The sequence below is a fragment of the Capra hircus genome, chromosome 8, assembly GCF_001704415.2.
Source record: "Capra hircus breed San Clemente chromosome 8, ASM170441v1, whole genome shotgun sequence".
NCBI classification, from domain to species: Eukaryota; Metazoa; Chordata; class Mammalia; order Artiodactyla; family Bovidae; genus Capra; species Capra hircus.
Window position 1 is genome coordinate 28,689,406 of NC_030815.1, and position 21,879 is coordinate 28,711,284.

The window sequence follows — 21,879 nt, forward strand, 5'->3', positions numbered from 1 at the left end:
GCTCCGATTTCGTCTATGGGTTTTTGTACAGTTCTTTTTTGGATGGTGCAAACAGCGCAAGTGCAGCATTAAAAACCTCTCCACCCTGGGAAACGACGCAAGAACACGCAGCTTTCGGCTGCCAGGTTCTCTCAACACACAGCCTAGGGCTGGAGGCCCGGACACCCGCCCCCAAATCCCGTCCACAACAATCGTTTCCTCCCTCCCCGCCTTTTACATACAGTACACATACAAATACACACACGCAGAGCAGCCAGCAGGGGCGGGCCGGGCCCGACCACTCCGCAAACCGCAGGGGGGAGCCACAGCGGGTCGAACTGTTTGCACCCACTTCTTTGTTCTTCGGACCCGTCTCTCTCTCCATCAGGCTGCAAACGTTGGGAAAAAGCGAACTTGGGATCTAGGGTGTCCTGAAGCTCCGCGCTGAGGCTACACACCTTTGGCGGGTGCTGCGTTATCTCCCCCTCCGTCGGCGAGCAGTTGGTCCTGCCCCAGTGCTAGCGGGCGCCGAGCGGGAGCCGCGCGGGAGCAGCGCAGCGACGGCGGCGGCGGCGGCGGCGGTTGTTATTCGGAGCCGTTGAGACGGCTCTGCGGCAGCTGGTGGCGCAGGTGGCTTGCGTGGACGCGGACAGAGGCGGCCGGCCCGCCACCGCAGCCTCAGCGCCCGCGGCCCGGGCAGGTGAGCGGGCGGCGGGGACTCGCCCCGCCCCCCCCTCGGTGGCCTCACTCCTGGCTCTAGCTGGGAAGTGGCCGCGGCCCGCCGGGGAGTCGCGGTTCGGCCCGGGGCTGCGACCGTCGGGAAGAAGGCTGTGGGAGAGGCCGTGTGTGGATGGAAGGGCAACGTTCCCCTGCTTTTTGCCATCTTTTTTCTCCCCCCTCCTCCTCTCGCCGACCTCCCACCCTCTTGGGGCTTCAGCTTCGGGGGAAAAAAAGGCTGAGGAACGATGGGGCGGGAGCAAGGGGAATAGGGGACTGAGAAGCATCTCTGCCTCAGGTGGTGGCGTCTTTTCGGTCGTGGAGCGGTGGACCTTGCGAAGCCTGGAGGGGTAGCTCTGGGGCTGCGGAGGCCGCGCACTCCCGGGCGAGGAGCGGGAGGCGGCCCTCCCCCTCACTCTCCCACCCCCCACCCTTGCCCCTCCGCGGGCCTCCCCTCCCCCTCCCCCGTCGCTCCCCGTACGGCCCCTCCCTCCGGGTTTCTGAGCTTTAACCGCCCTCGGTGCTCTCCCTCGCAGGCGCGTCGGGGCACCCCGAGGCATCCTCCCCCTCCCGCCACCGCGGGAGCCGCGGCTCCCGTCCGCCCTCCCGCATCCCCTCACAGTCCGCACCGCCGCACCTCCTCCTTGGGCTTCGGACCCTCGGCCTCGCCCCTGAAACATGACTCGCGACTTCAAACCTGGGGACCTCATCTTCGCCAAGATGAAAGGTTATCCTCATTGGCCAGCTCGAGTAAGTGATTTTTAACCTTCGCGTTTAGCGGTGCTACCTTCTTCAGAGGCCTACTTCCTACCCTTTTCTCTTTTTTTTCCCCCTCCTCGTATCCTTTCTCTCCCTCGGTTTCCTTTAGTCTCATTTGTAACCTGATCTTTTTAGTTTTTTGCCCACTAATCTTCTATGCAATTTAAAAATCCAGGTGTTTTGGCATACTTAGGTGTTTTCCTATGGTTGTTGACAGACTTTGGCAGGTTTTCTTAATAGGAAATATTTAAAGATGATGCCATTCTTGTTCCATTGTAGGTGAAAACAAATACGGATTTTGTGTTTAAAAAAAAATTGGGGGCTTCCCTGGTGGCTCAGACGGTAAAGAATCTGCGACATTTTCTTAATTTTGAATAAAATCCAAAATAGCAATGGAATCTATGCAAACTATTGGGTGTCAAAAGGTTGTATGGAATTAAATTGAATTCGTAGGTATTCTTAAAAGGTTGTATGGAATTAAATTGAATTCGTAGGTATTCTTTCCTGTTTTATAGTTAATGAGACCTTCTGGATTGACTGGTTCAATGAAAGCTAGGACTGGGTATTCTGGAAAATTTTACAATAAGGGAGCATCAGAGAAAGTCTAGAAAATTCGTTTTCAAGTTTTTATTGGTGAAGTTTGCCTTATGACCTTGAAGAAGTTGTTCCACCTCTGATTGTTTCCCATAGGTGAAAGGAGGAGTAAACCCACATTCCTTAGTTCTCATGTAGTACAGAGAGGTGATTCAGAGCTCAGGATTTTTTGTGACATTTAGGAATTGAGACTTAAAAGCACCATTTTCAGAAAAAAGATCTTTTAGCTTATAGTAGGACTCGGGTTCTAATATAGTGATAGAACCTGAAAAAGGTTAAACTCAGTAAGCTCAAGAGCCTTTTTAAATATACACATGATATTCTAAAGCTGTAATTTCCACTAATTTACTCTTTTTTGAGGAGTGTGTTTCTTAAAGATAATTAAATCCTATAGTTTTAATTATGTCAGCTGGGAGGAAAGATAAGCCATTCGTTACAGAGAATCATGGAGTTGCTGAGTGCTATCCAAGTGTAAAATGTTCACCATTTCTTAATTTTTCCCATCCAGCTGTAAGTCAGATTCATAGATTTCCTTCCAGCCTGGAAAGAATTTTTTCCCACTAGTCTATTAAGTCTGCCTTTTCAGTCTTAGTGGAAAAATCCTTAATCATAATTCTTGTCTGTATATTTGACACTTTGTTTCCTTTGTGATCACTTTATTTTAATGCTGTGTGCATTCTTTGACTTCCAAATAGATTGTAAAGTTCTCAGAGCAATAGATGTAAACTGAATTTCCTTATCATCCCCACCCCCCATCCTTAGTATATAAGTCATGCACTAAAAAACTATTTCATGTTTAAGTGGAGGATAGGCAAACTGAGAAGGTTTAAGGCTCGTCCAAGATAACATTTTTTGTGGTTAGATTAACGCATGATTATTTTGAGGTGTTAGAAAATCTGAGGTTATGGGATACATCTTCATTCAAATTTCTATGTAGCAGTGTAGTTTAAAACCAAATGGAAACTCTTTAAAAATCACTGTTCTAAATCATCTTCCCCGCATGGTTCAGTCTGTTAGGTGACTAACAGTGCTAGTAAAAGCAAAATAAGGTAGCTTCAGGAGGGCCAGAGTGTTTTATTTAATAAATGCTGCATTTACCAATTCGTATTGAAATGGAAAATTTTAGTCTCTTTTATTTTACCCTTTTTTTCTTAGAAACAGTTGCATTTAGATTTGATATTGTCTGTGTCACACACACATATATATATGTGAGGAAATTAAGTTCCTAAGGGTGTTGGGTGCTAATGATTCTTATTGATGGCTGAAACCTTCAGACTACCAACCAGTGAAGTCACCCTCATGGTCTTTTATTAAACCATTTCTTTATGATCATACATAAGGAGCATAGTAGGTCTTCTGTTGGTTATACCCTTCTTCTGTTGGTTATACCCTTCTGTTGGTTATACCCTTCTTAAAAGTCAACAGATTTTTAAAAATTGAAATGTCTTTGAAATCTTGAAAGGAATGAAATAGAAATTTATTTCTATTCTAATTTTATTTCTATTTCTAGAAATGTATTATGAAATTTAAGTAAATAATGAAGTAGAAATGTTAAATTCTGGCTAAGTACTACTGTCTGATGGCCTTAACTCTGATAAGAAAGTAACAACTATTATAGATGTGTTTGACATAGCAGTACCTGATACCGTCTTCCTTACTTAATTAGAAGTATTAAAATGTTAAAAGAGAAATGAAAAAGGAATAGGTAACTCATGTTACTCAGCCATGTAGGTCTAAGATGTTTTCATAAGTATATGTTTCAGATTTGGAAAAGTACTGCTTTCACCTTTTTAATGTCTGGTTTTACATTACTCCAGTATTTGGATAGCCTCTCTATGGAAATAGCATTTAAAATTTTTGAACAGATTCATAGTTCCTTATCTGGAGTACTTAGGGGCAGATTTATGTGAACATTCAGAATTTTGGGGTTTTAGAATGGTAGTGATGGTCCACATACGGTACATCTTTCTGTGATAAGGTCTAGAATGGCAAATGATAATCTAACATGATATTTCTGCAGAGAAGCATCAGTAGAAATGCTAGATGGATAAAAGAAATGATGGAATAGCTTCAGTTTCTATGCAGGTTTTGCTGTCACATGAGTTTTGAGAAATATACTGGTTTTCTGAGCTTCTTGAGTTTCAGAACTAGAGATGAGGGATTGTGGACCTGTAGAACTGGTCCATTTCATAGCAGATACCCTTTTGGATGTCTTGTTTTCAGTTTACTCTGGTGTGTTTAAGTGTGTATGATTCAAAAGATTTTAATTTTTCTGATCTTTCTCTTTTTTAGGTAGATGAAGTTCCTGATGGAGCTGTAAAACCACCCACAAACAAACTACCGATTTTCTTTTTTGGAACTCATGAGACGTAAGTCTTTTTAGTTCTAAAGGCAAATCAGAGTTAATATAGCAGGTTCATTGGGTATATAACGAAAAGCAAGCAGGGGTTAATTAAGAGAGAAAATAATAAAGTAACAGAAAACATTAAAATCATCTTTGAACTTGGAAAAAAAGTCTTCACGTGTCCCTTTTAAATTTATTTTTATGTTAAATTACACACTGCAGGTTTAACTTTTACTGGCATGGACGTCCTTAATCATAAAAGATGTAGATTGATCCTCTCAGGAGTCAGAAAATAACTGATGAATGAGAAAGTGTGTAAGGAAAGTTTTAACAAGGTGTTCAGTATTCATATTTAGTGTAATTAGTGCTTTTGTAATGATGACCTGACACCCTATTTTAGGCTTTGTGATTTTAGCCACACTAATGGTATATTGTGGGAAAGGTGAAAAGAAATCTGAATAGTTCCTTCTCTGTGTATTTGTATGATTCTGGGAGCTACTGTTACTGCTCTGCTGTCCCTGGTGGATTTCTGGGCAGAAACTGATTTGGAGAAGCAAATTAATTTCTCAGACATTGTAGCTGAATACTGAACTGTTACTTCTAGGTGTGGAGGATTAATCCAGGGGCTATCTCATTAATTATGAAAAATAATATTACTACATGCCTATATTTTAATAGCCTTACAAGTAGCATATAACCTCACCAGTTTTGAACTTTAGGTTTAGAATTTGCAGTAATTTTGGTAGACTTGTTTACCTGGGTTCAGGTTAAACAAAACTGGGGTTACTCTAGTTAAAATTATATAATGGTATGGACCTAACAGAAGCAGAAAATATTAAGAAGAGGTGGAAAGAATACACAGAAGAACTGTACCAAAAAGATTTTCACGACCCAGATGATCATGATGAGGTGATCACTCACCTAGAGCCAGACATCCTGAAATGTGAAGTCAAGTGGGCCTTAGAAAGCATCACTATGAACAAAGCTAGTGGAGGTGATGAAATTCCAGTTGAGCTGTTTCAAGTCCTGGAAGATGATGCTGTGAAAGTGCTGCACTCAATATGCCAGCAAATTTGGAAAACTCAGCAGTGGCCACAGTTCTGGAAAAAGTCAGTTTTCATTCCAATCCCAAAGAAAGGCAATGCCAAAGAATGCTCAAACTACCGCAAAATTGCAATCGTCTCACACGCTAGTAAAGTAATGCTCAAAATTCTCCAAGCCAGGCTTCAGTAATATGTGAACTGTGAACTTCCAGATGTTCAAGCTGGTTTTAGAAAAGGCAGAGGAACCAGAGATCAAATTGCCAACATCCGCTGGATCATGGAAAAAGCAAGAGAGGTCCAGAAAAACATTTATTTCTGCTTTATTGACTATGCCAAAGCCTTTGACTGTGTGGATCAGAATAAACTGGAAAATTCTGAAAGAGATGGGAATACGAGACCACCTGACCTGCCTGTTGAGAAATCTGTATGCAGGTCAAGAAGCAACAGTTAGAACTGGACATGGAACAACAGACTGTTTCCAAATAGGAAAAGGAGTACATCAAGGCAGTATATTGTCACCCTGCTTACTTAACTTCTATGCAGAGTACATCATGAGAAATGCTGGGCTGGAAGAAGCACAAGCTGGAATCAAGATTGCTGGGAGAAATATAATAACCGCATACCACGCTTATGGCAGAAAGTGAAGAGGAACTAAAAAGCCTCTTGATGAAAGTAAAAGAGGAGAGTGAAAAAGTTGGCTTAAAGCTCAACATTCAGAAAACTAAGATCATGGCATCTGGTCCCATCATTTCATGGGAAATAGATGTGGAAACAGTGTCAGACTTTATTTTTTGGGCTCCAAAATCACAGCAGATGGTGATTGCAACCATGAAATTAAAAGACACTTGCTCCTTTGAAGGAAAGTTATGACCAATCTAGATAGCATATTCAAAAGCAGAGACATTACTTTGCCAACAAAGGTCCATCTAGTCAAGGCTATGGTTTTTCCTGTGGTCATGTATGGATGTGAGTGTTGGACTGTGAAGAAAGCTGAGTGCCAAAGAATTGATGCTTTTGAACTGTGGTGTTGGAGAAGACTCTTGAGAGTCCCTTGGACTGCAAGGAGATCCAACCAGTCCATTCTGAAGGAGATCAGTCCTGGGTGTTCATTGGAAGGAATGATGCTAAAGCTGAAACTCCAGTACTTTGGCCACCTCATGTGAAGAGTTGACTCATTGGAAAAGACTCTGATGCTGGGAGGGATTGGGGGCAGGAGGAGAAGGGGACGACAGAGGATGAGATGGCTGGATGGTATCACCGACTCACTGGACACGGGTTTGAGTGAACTCCGGGAGTTGGTGATGGACAGGGAGGCCTGGCATGCTGCAATTCATGGGGTCACAAAGAGCCGGACACGACTGAGCAACTGAACTGAACTGAAGAGTGTCAACAATGACAACATTTGTTTAACATTGCTTAGCTACTGTATGAACTTCCAAAAAAAATTTTTAAATAGCTTTATATGTAATTTACATCATAAAGTTGTGTAAAGTGTAAACTTTAGTGGGTGTTAGTATATTTACTTCCATAACCGTTAGCAGTCACTCTTCATTTCCTGCCCCCTGGGCCTAGATACCCATTAGTTTACTATCTGTCTAGACTTGCCAGTTCTTGACGTTTCATATTAGTGACATCATGCAGTGCCACATAATTGTCTTCTTTAAAATCCAGTTTTGAGTTCAGAATTGTGTTGGCCTTCATAATTACTTTGAGTATAAAAATTTGAATATACTTTGAATACAAAATTTAATTAAAAAATGAGTTTCTGATTATCTGGGATAATCTACCATTTAAAACTTCCATAAATTCAATAGGGAAGGTATCTTTTAATGAAAATTGTGTAATATCTATTGGAATAAGGGTTTTTAAAGTGTGATCCCAGGTCAAGCTGCACCTTACATGGAAACAGCACCTGGGAACTTTAGATAGGCATGCAAATTCCTGGACCCCACCCACCTAAGATTCAGTGAATCAGAAATGGAGGTGTGGAGCCCAGCAGTCTATTTTAAGTAGCCTTCCAGATAATTGGAATGCATGCGAAGATTGAATACTAACTATATCAGAGTAATGTGAGTTAGACATTCCCTAGAATTTCTATGTATCCTTATAGTATTATAGACCTGGAGAAGGAGATGGCAAGTAAAACTCTGTGGACATAGAAGCCTGGCAGTCTACAGTCCATGGGGTTGCAAAGAGTTGGACATGACCGAGTGACTAACACATAGTATTATAGAACACATAGTCATTCTTATGTTAAACTTAGAAGAATGATCATCCCTTCCTCAACATTTAAAAATGAGGATTTTTATGTTGTAAATATCTGTAGATTATAAATCAAAACAGACTATGTCAAAGAACTAAATTTTCATAAGCATTGTTTGGTTAATAACATAACAGTGGTATTATTTAGTGGGAAATGAAGATGGTGAATTACTAGTATTCAAAAATTAGAATATATTCAGGAGATTAAGCTAATGATATTAAATTTTCATTTCAAAATGTACTTGTAGTTTTTGTGCCTCAGTGATCTCATAAATAAACTGTTACCTTTGGAAAGGCAGTGCTCTTGTATCTATTAGTCTGGTGGCTTAACGTTTTGGTATTTAAGGTTAATTTTTAGAAACTGAATTGCGGTGAGTGTTTGCCTTTTTCCCCCTCAGGATTTGGGAGGGCGGTTATTTAAACCTTTCTGTTTGGAACTTGCATAAGTTGGAGTTTAATCCAGGAGCCTGTAGTTAAGAAGATGGGAAAAGAAGAACATGGAAGAAGAAATGACAATTAGAAAACTAGATATTCATAAAAGTGAAAAGTAGTGTTAGTCGCTTAGTCATGGTCAGCTCATTGTGACCCCACAAAACCTGGCAGGCTCTCCTGTCCATGGAATTCTCTGAGCCACCAGGGAAGCCTAGTTATTTGTAACTGATTTGTAAATAAAAAACATTTTTTTTATTGTGAAGTGAGAGCAGAATCCCTTTGTAACTGCATTCATTTCCTGAGCGGCAAGCATTTGATTTTTCATAATTTTTTACACCTTTCATAGTTAATTTATCCACCAAAGTTTTGAACACTATTTAACAGTGAGCTCTTAAACATATACCAAACATGATGGGCTACTAGATGTCATAAAACTAATATATTGGAAACAGATTCTTAGTAAATGAGACTGACAAAGATACAGTGCTTTTTGCTGGAGCCAAAAATCTTAGTGTTATCCTTGATTTCTTATAGTCTTATCCTTTTCCTCCCCACATCTAGTCAGTCAGCAAGTCTTAATTCTTTTCCTTTAAAATGAATTCTAATCTGCTTTCTTCCACTCCTCTGTGGCAACTTAAGTTCAAGCTGCAGTTACTCTTAGGAATAGTGTCCTGTCTCTATCTTGGGCTCAGCTTTCACTCTTCATATATAGTCAGAGTGATCTTGATATTTCAGTCAGATCATGTCATTTTCTCTGTCCAGAGCCTTTCAGTGACCTCCTTGTTAACTTTAGCAACAGACAAAACCCCCAAATTCTGTGTATAAATGCTGTTGTTAAATTCTTACTTTTTGGCTGTGCTGCAAGGGATGTTGGAATCTTTGTTCCCTGACCACAAATCAGACCTGTGCCCCCTGCATTGAAAGCTCAGTCTTTCTTTTATTTTTGGTTTTTTAAATTTCAATTGGGATCTAATTAAGGTATTGTTGTGGTTTTTGCCCTACACTGACATGAGTCAGCCACCGGTGTGCATGTGTTCCCCATCCCGAACACCCTATCCCATCCCTCTAGGTTGTCCCAGTGCACTGGCTTTGAGTGCCCTGTTTCATGCATCAAGCTTGGACTGGTGATCTATTTTACATGTGGTAATATATATGTTTCAGTGCTCTTCTCTCAAATCATCCCACCCTCGTCTTCTCCCACAGAGTCCAGAAGTCTTTTTCTATCTGTGTATCTTGCTGTTTCTCATATAGGGTCGTCATTACCATCTTTCTAAATTCCATATATGTGCGTTAATATACTGTATTTGTGTTTTTCTTTCTGACTTACTTCACTCTGTATAATAGGCTCCAGTTTCATCCATCTTATTAGAACTGATTCAAATGCATTCTTTTTAATAGCTGAGCAATATCCCATTATGTATATGTACCCCAACTTTCTTATCCATTCATCTGCTGATGGACATCTAGGTTGCTTCCATGTCCTGGCTATTATAAACAGTGCTGTGATGAACATTGGGGTACATGTGTAGCTTTCAATTCTAGTTTCCTCGGTGTGTATGCCCAGCAGTGGGATTGCTGGGTCGTATGGCAGTTCTGTTTCCAGTTTTTTAAGGAATCTCCGCACTGTTCTCCATAGTGGCTGTACTAGTTTGCATTCCCACCAACAGTGTAAGAGGGTTCCCTTTTCTCCACACTCTCCAGAATTTATTGTTTGTTGACTTTTTAATAGCAGCCATTCTGACTGGTGTGAGATGGTACCTCATTGTGGTTTTGATTTGCATTTCTCTGATAGTGATGTTGAGCCTCTGTATGCCTTCTTTGGAGAAATGTCTATTCTTTAGCCCATTTTTTGATTAGGTCGCTTATTTTTCTGGAGTTGAGCTACATGAGCTGTTTGTATATTTTTGAGATTAATTCTCCGTCAGCTGCTTTGTTTGCTATTGTTTTCTCCCATTCTGAAGGCTGTCTTTTCATCTTGCTTATAGTTTCCTTCATTTTGCAAAAGCTTCTAAGTTTAATTAGGTCACATTTGTTTATTTTTGCTTTTATTTCCATTACTCAGGGAGGTGGGTCATAGAGGATCTTGCTGTAATTTATGCCAGAGAGTGTTTTGCCTATGTTTTCCTCTAGGAGTTTTATAGTTTCTGGTCTTAGAAACTAGTTAGATCATTAATCCATTTTGAGTTTATTTTTGTGTATGGTGTTAGAAAGTGTTCTAGTTCCATTCTTTTACAGGTGGTTGACCTGTTTTCCCAGCACTGCTTGTTAAAGAGATTGTCTATTCTCCATTGTAAATTCTTGCCTCCTTTGTCAAAGATAAGATGTCCATAGGTGTGTGGATTTATCTCTGGGCTTTCTATTCTGTTCCATTATCCATATTTCTGTCTTTGTGGCAGTACCATATTGTCTTGATGACTGTAGAAGCTCGGTCTTAACCACTGAACCACCAGGCAAGTCCCTACAAGTGCTGTTTCATAACACCCTGTGTGAACTAGTTAATCTTAACCTCTCCAACCTCATCACATCTTCTTTTTTACTGTTACACAGATGTATCTTGTCTCAGGTCCTTCCTGGTTGAAGACCTATCTTTCCCAACAAAGAGAAAACAGATTTTCAGTCATTTAGCTCATATCCTCTTTTTTTATGCTTATTTTTCCATTACAGTAATGACTAATTTTTTTTTTCCTTTCCTTCACCCACAAATGAAAAGCTTGGAGAGCAGGAACCTTGTCTGTCTTGTTTATCATTATTGACTTAAGTGCCCGGCACATAGTAGCTGTTAAATAAATGTTTGGTAATAGACTGAAAGCTCTATGACCTAGATAAAATCAATTTGTTGATGATGAAATTGCTGTCCATTAGCTAGCATTTCTATAGTGTTTAGGACAGCTGGATTAGAAGAGTGTCTTTGAATCCTGCCTTTTATCTATCTGCTCTATGACCTTGAGCAGGTTTACTTAGCCTTGTCCTTCTCTTCCCTGTAAAATGGGAAGAATAAAATACTCTACCTTAGAATTCGAGGTGCAGATAAGATACTACATGAAAGATGCTTAAAACAGTGCTTGGCATGTATTAAACACAAAATGTCAGCTATTAGGAATTAAAAATAATGTTGCATATTATTTTTCCACAACTTGTAAGTATGCTTATTAGATTGTTTGCAGTGCAGTTTGTTTTGCTGGCTGATTATCACTGTTAATTGAGGGAATACTCTCATCCAGGTCTACTTATTTCTCTAAACTCTAGAAATTTTTAAATGAAGATAGTGTTTTTGCCACTTTATTTCTTTACTGCTCTTAATTCAAAGATGTTAGATGCTCAATTCTAGGAACTTTGAAACTATCCATAACAGGTTGTTTCAAAACCTGCCTAATACACAGTTATTAGGAGTGAAGGTGAATGGGAAAGTTCTAGTGGTCAGTTTTTTGTGTCACCTATCCACAAGAAAGGAATGAAAAAATGAATCATAGGATAGGATTTTATTTTCTTCTGTACTGAGTTCTATACAATTTCAGTACTACAGACGTAGTTGTTTGTGTTGGTGTGGAGTTTGTGTGATTTCTTATAATGAGAGGAACTGTTTCTTCATCTCTGTATTGTCAGGTTCCTGGCACATAGTAGATGTATCAATTGTCTATTGAGTCCTTTTCTGTTATAAAGTAGTGTGTGTGCTGTATAAAATGTAGTTGAAAACAGTATGTTTCATATTTTATGATTTAAAAATAATAGGGAAATGAAATATCAAGTTAGAGTCAGTGTTTTAAAAGGTATAAGTTTCTGTATTATATTATTACTTGACAACAGTTAAATGGGTTTTGAGCTTCAGGTCTTCAGCCGTGATAAACTTCCCTATCCCATTTTTTTATATGCAACTTCTGGTTTACTTTAAAGGACGCTTTTAGGTGTGTGGTCATTGAGTTTTTGTGAGGCATGTATGTGTATGTTCTTGTAGGTGTATACATGGTTTCCAAAAAAGTGACTTTAGAGAGATGACTGCTTTTATGTGTACTTGGATTCTGAAAAATCCGGATACACAGGAACACACTTTAGGCATATGCTATGTAAGAAACACACCTGCAGGCTTTGGAATTATTTAAATTGCTTCAGAATTATAAAATTAATACTGTAGTTAATGATTTGCTTTTTCTTAAGACATTTTCCGTTAGCTTTAATCCTTGTGCTTTGACAATTGGTGTTTGAACTGAGTTCATATGTATAGGGATATGACATCAATATTTTATTAATATATAAATCAGTGTTTCAGAGACTGTATTTCAGTGGTTAAAGGGAATCTGTTTAAGGGAACATTGTACAGAGTGAAGGCTCTGCTCTTTAATAGCTCAATAACCTTGCTTGCATCAGTAAATCTTTTTGGCTTTCAGTTTTCTAATCTTTTAACAGGAAGATCTTGGTGATCCCTAAGTGCTCTGGAATTTAGTGGGTAATGTGCTTTCAATTAATGCATATCTTTTTATTAAAAATTTTTTTTAAACATTAAAAGGAAGCACATCATTTTTACTGTTTTTTAGGGGAAAAAACTCTAAACCTATTACTGTTTTTAGTGTATTTTCTTTGAGACTTATATGTCATTTAAAAATTGAAAGCTTTGAAGGATGAATCAAAGCTACAGCTACAGGAGGTTGTGCCCTTGGGGACTAGTGATGGCTGCTTAAAAATTAATCTGATCCCTGTTCACCAAGCCTATGGGATTGCATCCCTGGGGAGGATTCTTTGTGTGTGCATGTGTTTTCTTCTTATTTTCTTAAATTGAAGTATAGTTGATGCATACTGCACAAGTTTAAGGTATGTTGATTTTGATACATTTATTTATTGCAGTGTTATTACCACCACGATTTGATACATTTATATATTGCAATATGCTTACCTACCACCATAGTGATAGCTAACACCTCCAACCTCCATCAGGTCCTGTAATTAGTCATTTTCTTTTTTGTGGTGACAACATGGAAGGATTCTTTTTTCATTCACCATAACTGTTTGAATCTCATTAAGGAGCTCTGTAGTCTTGAACATACCATTTGAGGCAGCAGTTCTACTTAGAATTTATTAGGAAAATATGTGAAAAGATGGAGCAATACATTATTTATTATAGTTACGTTTTATAATAGAAAATTTGATACAGGAAATGGTCTGACAGTAGACAAATTAATTTTGGAAAAATTATTTAGTGATATAGTGTTTAGCTGTTAAGGAACTGTTGATGTGAAAACATGTTCATTATAGTTTGAAAAAGTATTTATGGGTCAGTAGTATATACATGAAAATTACATGTTTATATAGATACATATGCTACAAACAAGTGGGTGAAAACAGTGGCTATCTGTAGTTGGTAAAGTTCTGGATCATTTTTGTTTTCTTTGGAATGTGGTATTCACTGAAAAATATTTTAACAACTTTGTTAAGATGTTAATTCATATCTCAAACAATTCAGGTAAAACATATAATAGATTTTAGTATATCCAGAATTATGTAGCCCTTAGTACAATTTTAGAACATCTTCATCATACCAAAAAGAAACCCTTAGCAGCTACTACTTATTTCTCCTGTCTCTCCCCTTTATTGCCATAGGGAACCATTAATCATTTTTTGAAAAATACTTATTTGTTTCTTTGACTGTGCTGGGTCTCAGTTGCAGCACTTGGGTTCTTTACTTGTGGCGTGCAGACTCTTAGTTGCAGTATATGGGATGTAGTTCCCTGTAGAACCCGGGCTCCTGGCTCTGGGACCGTGGGGTCTTAACCGCTGGATCACCAGGGAAGTCCCGGGAATCAGTAATCATTTTGCCTATTCTGGGCATTTCATATAAATTGAACTATACAATATGTGGTCTTTAATGACTTTTGCTACTGTGCTGCTATGAACACTTGTGTACAAGTTTTTGTGTAGATGTATCAGCAAAGGCAGGAGAGGTAAGAGATGAGCGTTCAATCCCTGAGTTGGGAAGATCCCCTGGAGGAGGGCACGGCAACCCAGTTTCCTTACACACACTATCAGTAATAGTGCATTTAGTGTTTTGACAACTTTTGAAGGTTATGGAATAATTGTAAGTTTTCCTATTTTTCGACAAGATTGCTTTGCATGGTCATTTTTGTGGTCTCTTGTCATGCAAAGTGGGGACTACCTGTTTTGGGAAAAGAAAAATAATCCACATAAATTTAACTGAAACCTTTATACATACGCTAAATAATATCATAGTGGAATCACTTTTAATGAGAGCAGAAGGAGAAGAGGGTGTCAGAAGATGAGATGGCTGGATGACGTAACTGATGCAATGGACATGAACTTAGGCTAACTTTGGGAGACGGTGAGGGACAGGGAGCCAGGCCTGGTGTGCTGCAAGAGTCGGACGCGATTGGACAACTAAACAACAAGAAAGAATCAGTTTTCTCTTTTGAATAGCGTTTTGGTTTAGAATACTTTAAAAATGCTCCGTATTTGAGGTTTTAAGACATTTTTCTGTGATTTTATTAAATATTTAATAATTTAAGGTCCCTTCCACTTCTCAAAGTTCCTGGTGCTACCAGTTTTGAACCATTTGGGGATTTCAAACTATAAATTAGTCTGATTTTCTACGTTGCTGTTTAGTACCCAACTTTCTCAGTCTTTACAGCTTCCATATCTGATAACATCTCTTAGCCTTATAGAAATTGTGAGGTTTTTTAGAAGGGAGAATTACTTTGTTCTTACCAGAAGTATATTTTGTATTTTTGATGGAGTTTTAATTCAAGTCATTTACTTGGAATTTGGAGATGATTATGCTAGAGGAACTGCTTTACTGTTTTAACTAAATATGTTAAATTTTCTAACCTTAGATTGCTGGTAGGAGTGAATAATGCTTAGTAAAAATCTGAATTTCTAGATCACTTGAAGTCATGATAATTTGCCTTAACTGATGTGCAGTTAAAATACATGGATACGTTCAGTATTTATAAACTGAAAAATTTAAATAATAATTAAAGCTGACTCATGTAATTGATCATATTTAAGTAGAGCTGTCAGTACTTTGGCCGTCGCATGCGAAGAGTTGACTCATTGGAAAAGACTCTGATGCTGGGAGGGATTGGGGGCAAGAGGAGAAGGGGATGACAGAGGATGAGATGGCTGGATGGCATCACTGACTCGATGGACGTGAGTTTGAGTGAACTCTGGGAGTTGGTGATGGACAGGGAGGCCTGGTGTGCTGCGATTCATGGGGTCGCAAAGAGTCGGACACGACTGAGCGGCTGAACTGAACTGAACTTAGTCTCCTGTTGAAATTTTATTCTAAAGCCTTTTAAAATAGTCTAAACTAGAATGTTAACTATAGTCATAGGTCCCTAATTCTTAAAAAATTTCAGCAGATACAGAATTTGTGATAACATAATTAGTAATTAATAACCTTAAATTGTAGCATATTTTAGAGGAAATGAGTAGTAATTTGATTTTCCTCTTGCTTTGGAGAATACATATATATCAACTATTATGGCAAAAACCTTACACATTCTCTGTGTCTACCTTTATAGGATTAACAAACTTCTGCAGAACTGACTGGCCTAGGGAGATAAACAAGGGGTTTTTTTCTGGGGATTATATCTAAAGACATATATATACAAAAAAATAGTTGATTGTCATCATTCACAGGTTCTATATTTATGAATTTTGCCTGCTTACTGAAATTTACTTGTAATCCTAAGTCATTAACTGTGAGGTCTTCATGGTACTGTCTGAGTGCAGTGGCAAAAAATGGAGTAATTTGATGCACGCATTCCTAGCTGAGGTTGAAGGAAGGCTGTGCACTACTTTGTTTTCAGCTGTCATACTGTAAACGAGTGTCCTTTTTGCAGTCTGTGTAGTGTCGTGGATTTTGCATTTTTGTGCCTTTTCCTTGGTCATTTTGTTTATCAGTCAGTTCAGTTCAGTCGCTTAGTCGTGTCCGACTCTTTGCGACCCATGGACTGCAGCATGCCACGCCTCCCTGTCCATCGCCAAGTCCCGGAGTTTACTCAAACTCATGTCCATTCAGTGGGTGATGCCATCCAACCATCTCCTCTGTCATCCCCTTCTCCTGCTTTCAATCTTTCCCAGCATCAGGGTCCTTTCAAATGAGTCAGCTCTTCGCATCAGGTGGCAAAGAACCTGTTGTTGTTTATAGTAGCACCCTAAAGTGGTGCTGAAGTGCTGGTCAGTGTTCCTCAGTGCAAGAAGACTGCTGTGCCTTACAGAGAAAATGAGTGTTACATAAGCTGTTGGCTGTAAGTTCAGTGTAAATGAATTGCCAGTATATATTAAACAAGGTATCTTCAAACAGAAAAATGCATAAAACAATGTTATATTTTGATTGGTTGACAAAAATATGACCAGAGGAACCTACCCTGTATTTCCCCTGCAGCAGTGGTATAGTATTTCCTTAATTCAGTGTTCATGGTGATATTTTAGAATACAATTATCATGAATAAAAGAATTGACTAAAATATATATGTGTGTGCATGTGTATATATGTGTATACACACGTAAATGAACTAGTGATAAGGTCTGATTCCCATCATTTTCAAATGTACTGTTTAGTGGCATTGGGCAGTACATTATTGTGCCGCTTGTGTGTTTTTTTAAATAGAATTATGGATCTGGGATTAAATTTCTGACTGAATTTAATAAACGTGTTTGGAATTAGAGAGTTATTTGTGGCTACCCTTTAACTTATGTATGATGTTTAATGCATTTAGATTAAGAAGTTTTGATAATTGTGTTCATAGGGTAGTGTTAATCACTTATATTTGAGATTGCATTACACTCATATTTCCCCCCCTCCTTTTTTAGTGCTTTTTTAGGCCCAAAGGACATATTTCCTTACTCAGAAAATAAGGAAAAGTACGGCAAACCAAATAAACGAAAAGGCTTTAATGAAGGTTTATGGGAGATAGATAACAATCCGAAAGTGAAATTTTCAAGTCAACAGGTGCGTCATATTACATAAAACTTAGTTTAGTATTACTTACTCAGTTTTTGTGAATAATCAGTATTCTAGCTATAGGAAAATAATTGAAGAGCCTTGTAAATTTCCGATTAAGTTCTTGTGAGGTTGAACCTTGGACTTTTATATCTAGATAACTGAAAATACTGCCTTCGTGGTCAAACAGATCTCAGAAAGCTAGGAAATATTCAGTTATTTAAATCCTGATTGGAAGTTTATTTAATGTATTGAATTTAAAGCCATATGTACTGTTTCTTAAATTTAGGTTTAATAACAAAAAAGGATGTGTTTCTTCTTATTTTAATTTCTAAATCTATAAAATTAGAATATGAACTTAATATGGGTTAAATATGTGACAAAAATACTTATAGCACTGTGCAAATTATATTTGCTTTTGGTTTCTATAAGAGCAACCTTTAAACCTTTTTATTTTGGGTTTGTGTGTGTGTGTGTTTGTATGTATGTATGTATGTATTCAGACTTGAGTTTTTAAAAACTGGATGAGTGTGAGTAAACCTGAAGGAAATAGCAACACACTGAAAATTTTGCAAGTTTGTATCTTTTAGTCTATATGTTTCTTAGTTCTTTGTCTGTGCCAGGCTTTTTTCTCTTGTTTGAAACCTTCAGACGCTGTTGTGTCAGGAATATTTAAATTTTTGATTTTACAGGGCTGCATTAGATGATCCTAAGTGCCTTCATTAGCCACCCCAAAGTTATTTGTTACAGTACTTATAATTGCTTCTGTACTAGTCTTAACTGCCACAGGCTTGTTCTATAAACAGAGAAGTTGTATGTGTCCTGTGTGCCTGGCATTGTTATATATTTGTGGAGAGAATAGTTATCCACTAGATGTTTGTTGCACAAATGTGAGAACTGATGAATGATTTCCCATTCTTACTGCCTTGACTGTGTAATGGGAGTCCCAAAAGACTGAGTTGATTATTTCCTGAAAATAACTTTAACTTGGGTTATGCATCCTATGATTGTGCCTTCAAAGTCATGTTCATTCTCCAGATTGTCTTGCATAGTCACTCTATTCTCTGTTCCCATCTACCTACTTAATTTGCAGGTAGTTTTCATTGTACATGTTGATACTTGGGAGTTTTCTATTTCACAGTGAAATATTTGGTTGGTTGTGTGCGTGAAACCCAACAATTTTCTGTTCTTAACGTAAGTGTGAATGATGATGCTGGTGTGATGTACTCTGTGTTCCCAGCCCAGACATCCTCCATGGCACATTCCTGGGGTTTGGTGCAAGCATTCAGGCCCAAACTTACATAAAAGAAACACCATAAATTTGCCATCATTAATTTATAAATATCTCTATAGTGCTATAAGTAATTTTGGACACATTTGTACATTTTTTTAATATACTTTTATAAAATTTGTGGATTATCAGCATTGCCTTTTTTACAAAAAAGGAAAAGGGTTAACAGTGTAGAAGACTAGCCAAAGGAAAAAGCTAGAAAGGTGCACAGTTTGGATTACATTGCCATCATCTTGTAAATACGTGCTGTACCCTCACCTCTGGTTGTCATCATTTTGGTTGGTATTTTGAAACTCTAGGGACCCTAAGTCACCTGCTTACAAGTATTTTCTCATCTGGGGGTACTTTTAAAAATGAATGATTATTGACTCCCATTCAGTGTCTGTTAAATCAGAATCACTTTAAGTTTGGGTTTCAGGAATCTGGATTTTAAATAAACTAAATTTGAAATATAGATCGGTCAAGGTCCTTAAATAAAGTTGTGATATATATATATATGTCATATATATATATACATATATGTGTGTGTGTATATACTTTTATATATATGCATATATATGTGTATGTATATATATATACTTTTTTAGATTAGATTCTTTATCCAGAATATTACAGTAGTTGAATAGAGTGTAGGTCTGTGCTGTTCTAAATCACCTTACATTGTACCTTGTTGGGTGTTGGTTAGAACATCAGGATGGTATTCTTTGTAATTGTACTTTTAATTTCTGCTTCATCATTTTATCTGCTGAGCTTGTATGCATCAATTACAGGAGTAATAGCATTTAAAACTGTTTATAAATTATGCATACTAGAAGTATCCTGTGCAACAGAAATAAGGGTACTTTTCTAGCTTTCTTACAGGCTTTGATTTTTTATGGGCACAAATTTTAAAGTTGGGATAAAATTATTTTGTGAAACTAATAGATTTGATTGTTCATAGGCATCAGCTAAACAGTCAAATGCGTCATCTGATGTTGAAGTTGAAGAAAAAGAAACAAGTGTTTCAAAGGAAGATACCGACCATGAAGAAAAAGCCAGCAATGAGGTGTGTTTAATTTCTCTTGCATTCTAAATCCATCTTGTTGCAAGGAAGAATTGTAAAATGAGTTGATTGTGGCAAAGTAGAAAGTAATCTTTAAAGTAGTCAAGTAATGAATGGGAAAATATTAAAGGCTTATCTCCTTGTGTGAATATTAAATATAATATTATAAAATATTTTTTTCATCTTTATACTTTCTGGCTGCTCCAGGTCTTAGTTGCAGCCTGTGGAAAGGAATCTTTAGTTGCAGCACATGGAATCTAGTTTCCTGATCAGGTATCCATCCCAAGCCCCCTGTATTGGGAGTGCGGAGTCTTAGCTACTGGACTACCAGGGAGGTCCTTGGATGTTGTTAAGTTATGAGGTACAGCTAAAAGACTGGCTTACTGTTTGTTAGGAATATCTTTAAAGCGAGGTGTTGTAGATGGATGTATGGGAAAGGACATTGAACCAAATTTTTAGAAACCTACGTTTATTTCCAACTCTGTATTTATTATCTGAATGGAAATACTTATTTAGCCCTTCTAGGCTTCATAAAATTGTTATATGATCAAGTCCTGACCACCTCTTAACATTAACAGTCCTACAACTGAAGATTCTGCTGTGGAAAGATTTGTGTTTTGTAAATTTAAATAGACAACCCCCGCAGTGTACTAGCAAGTGTGACTTTAATATTTGATCTGACAAATTTTTTTTGTTTTTTGGACAGAGATAGCAGTAGTTCCTCTTATTTCATAATGATAATATTAAGACTTTTCAAAATTTATAATTTCAAACAAGTTCCCTAGTTCTTTCAGTGAAACATGTTTGTGATTTTTAATTTAAGAAACTTTCTTTCAGGTGTGGCATAATTTATCAGTTTCATCTTTTTTTTTTGTATAGGATGTGACTAAAGCAATTGACATAACCACTCCAAAAGCTGCCAGAAGAGGGAGGAAGAGAAAGGTAATTCTACAGCTTAACCACAGAGATCTTAAAAGAATTTTTATTTTAGCTGGATTGAGGAAGTGTAGATAGTGAAAAAACTGTACTGTTTAAACTTAGTGTTTCACAACAAGTCCTTATTGTAAAGGATAGGTTATGTTTACATATCAAAATTGTTGCTTTCTTAGTGATACAACATCCTTAAGTTGCTGCTGTTGCTAAGTCGCTTTAGTCGTGTTCGACTCTGTGCGACCTCAGAGACAGCAGCCCACCAGGTTCCTCTGTCCCTGGGATTCTCCAGGCAAGAATACTAGAGTGGGTTGCCATTTCCTTCTCCCTCCTTAAGTTGAATGGTAAACAAAATGCACCAATTTTCATTCCTTTTTATGTTGCTGCCTTAAGGTTTCTCTATAAAATGGATAATATATATAAGATTATTGAGAGGATTAAATCAGTTAAGACGTATAAAATATTTATAATAAATCCTTATACATGGTAAGTGTTTTATAAATGTCCACTGTTATGCTGTTGTTACTACTTTGCAACATTGTTGCATGAAATGAGAGGATGTGACAGTTTGGGATGAAGTACATCTTAGGATTTTAATTAATGTTTTCTTCTTTCCTATGTGAAGTTTTGTTCATCACACCTTTTTCTGACCTAGTTACATAACTAATAGAAAAACTATTATTATATGACAAAGCTACAAAGAAAACTTGCGTTCAGTTTGTTTTTTCTTTTAATGGCAAATTATGCTATTAGTTAATTGTTTTGGCCAAGCCACACAGCACATGGGATGTTAGTACGCAGCACGTGGGATTTTAGTTCCCTCACCTGGGATTGAACTCATGTCCCCTGCAGTGGAAGCACAGACTCTCACAATTCTCAACTGCTTCACCACCAGGGAACTCCAAGGGTTCAGCCTTTTAAAAAGGGTGTTTTTTTTTTTCTCTTGTAGTACTGTAGTGTGAGTTCAGTGTCTTTAATTAAAGCCACTGTAATTATTTGTTTTCATATTTTACTTCCAGTGGCTTTTTATCCCCTGTGTGTGTGTGTGTGAGGGAGCTATGATAACTTGAACAAGATTTTAAAAGATAGGCAGAATTTTGACGGGCAGATGGAGGAGTAGGGGAGGACAGAGGCATAAGAGAAAACTTTGCTTCAAGCATTTCTAGTGTTGCATTTCAGTATTATCAGACCATAACATTTGAAGGAAACAAGTATGAAAACACCAATGTGTTATCCTGAAGAACTGGTGGATAGCCTTTGAATCATTTTAAATTTCAGATACTTCTTTTAAAGCAGTATAAATGATGGGAATTGAATTGAAGCAGAGTGAGACTAGTTTCCTGATAAATTGATTCAGAATTTTGGTACTCACTTCACTGGCCCAGGCAGAAAATCATCAGTAAATAAGGAAGATAATGTCTTCGTTCTCACTGAATGACATTTTTGTTGAGACAGATAGTAAATACATATGATAATTAAAATGGAGAGTTACGATTGTGACTTGGTAACTAAATTATAAAAACCTTTCTAAAGAGTTAA

At 37.8% G+C, this 21,879-nt stretch overlaps 1 protein-coding gene across 5 annotated transcripts in view; it reads left to right on the forward strand.

Moving 5' to 3' along the window:
• Window positions 484-21,879, forward strand: part of PSIP1 (PC4 and SFRS1 interacting protein 1) — a 39,306-nt gene continuing 17,910 nt past the window's right edge. For 3 of the 5 annotated variants that reach the window (XM_018051941.1, XM_018051939.1, XM_018051940.1), the window contains exons 1-6: window positions 534-679; window positions 1,233-1,446; window positions 4,342-4,418; window positions 16,948-17,086; window positions 19,309-19,413; window positions 20,290-20,352. In XM_018051941.1, the coding sequence (XP_017907430.1) occupies window positions 1,375-1,446; window positions 4,342-4,418; window positions 16,948-17,086; window positions 19,309-19,413; window positions 20,290-20,352 (456 nt within the window). In that variant the 5' untranslated portion in view covers window positions 534-679; window positions 1,233-1,374. Of the gene's footprint in view, window positions 680-1,232; window positions 1,447-4,341; window positions 4,419-16,947; window positions 17,087-19,308; window positions 19,414-20,289; window positions 20,353-21,879 lie in introns of all 5 variants that reach the window. The other 2 variants (XM_018051942.1, XM_018051938.1) reach the window with 2 other exon arrangements.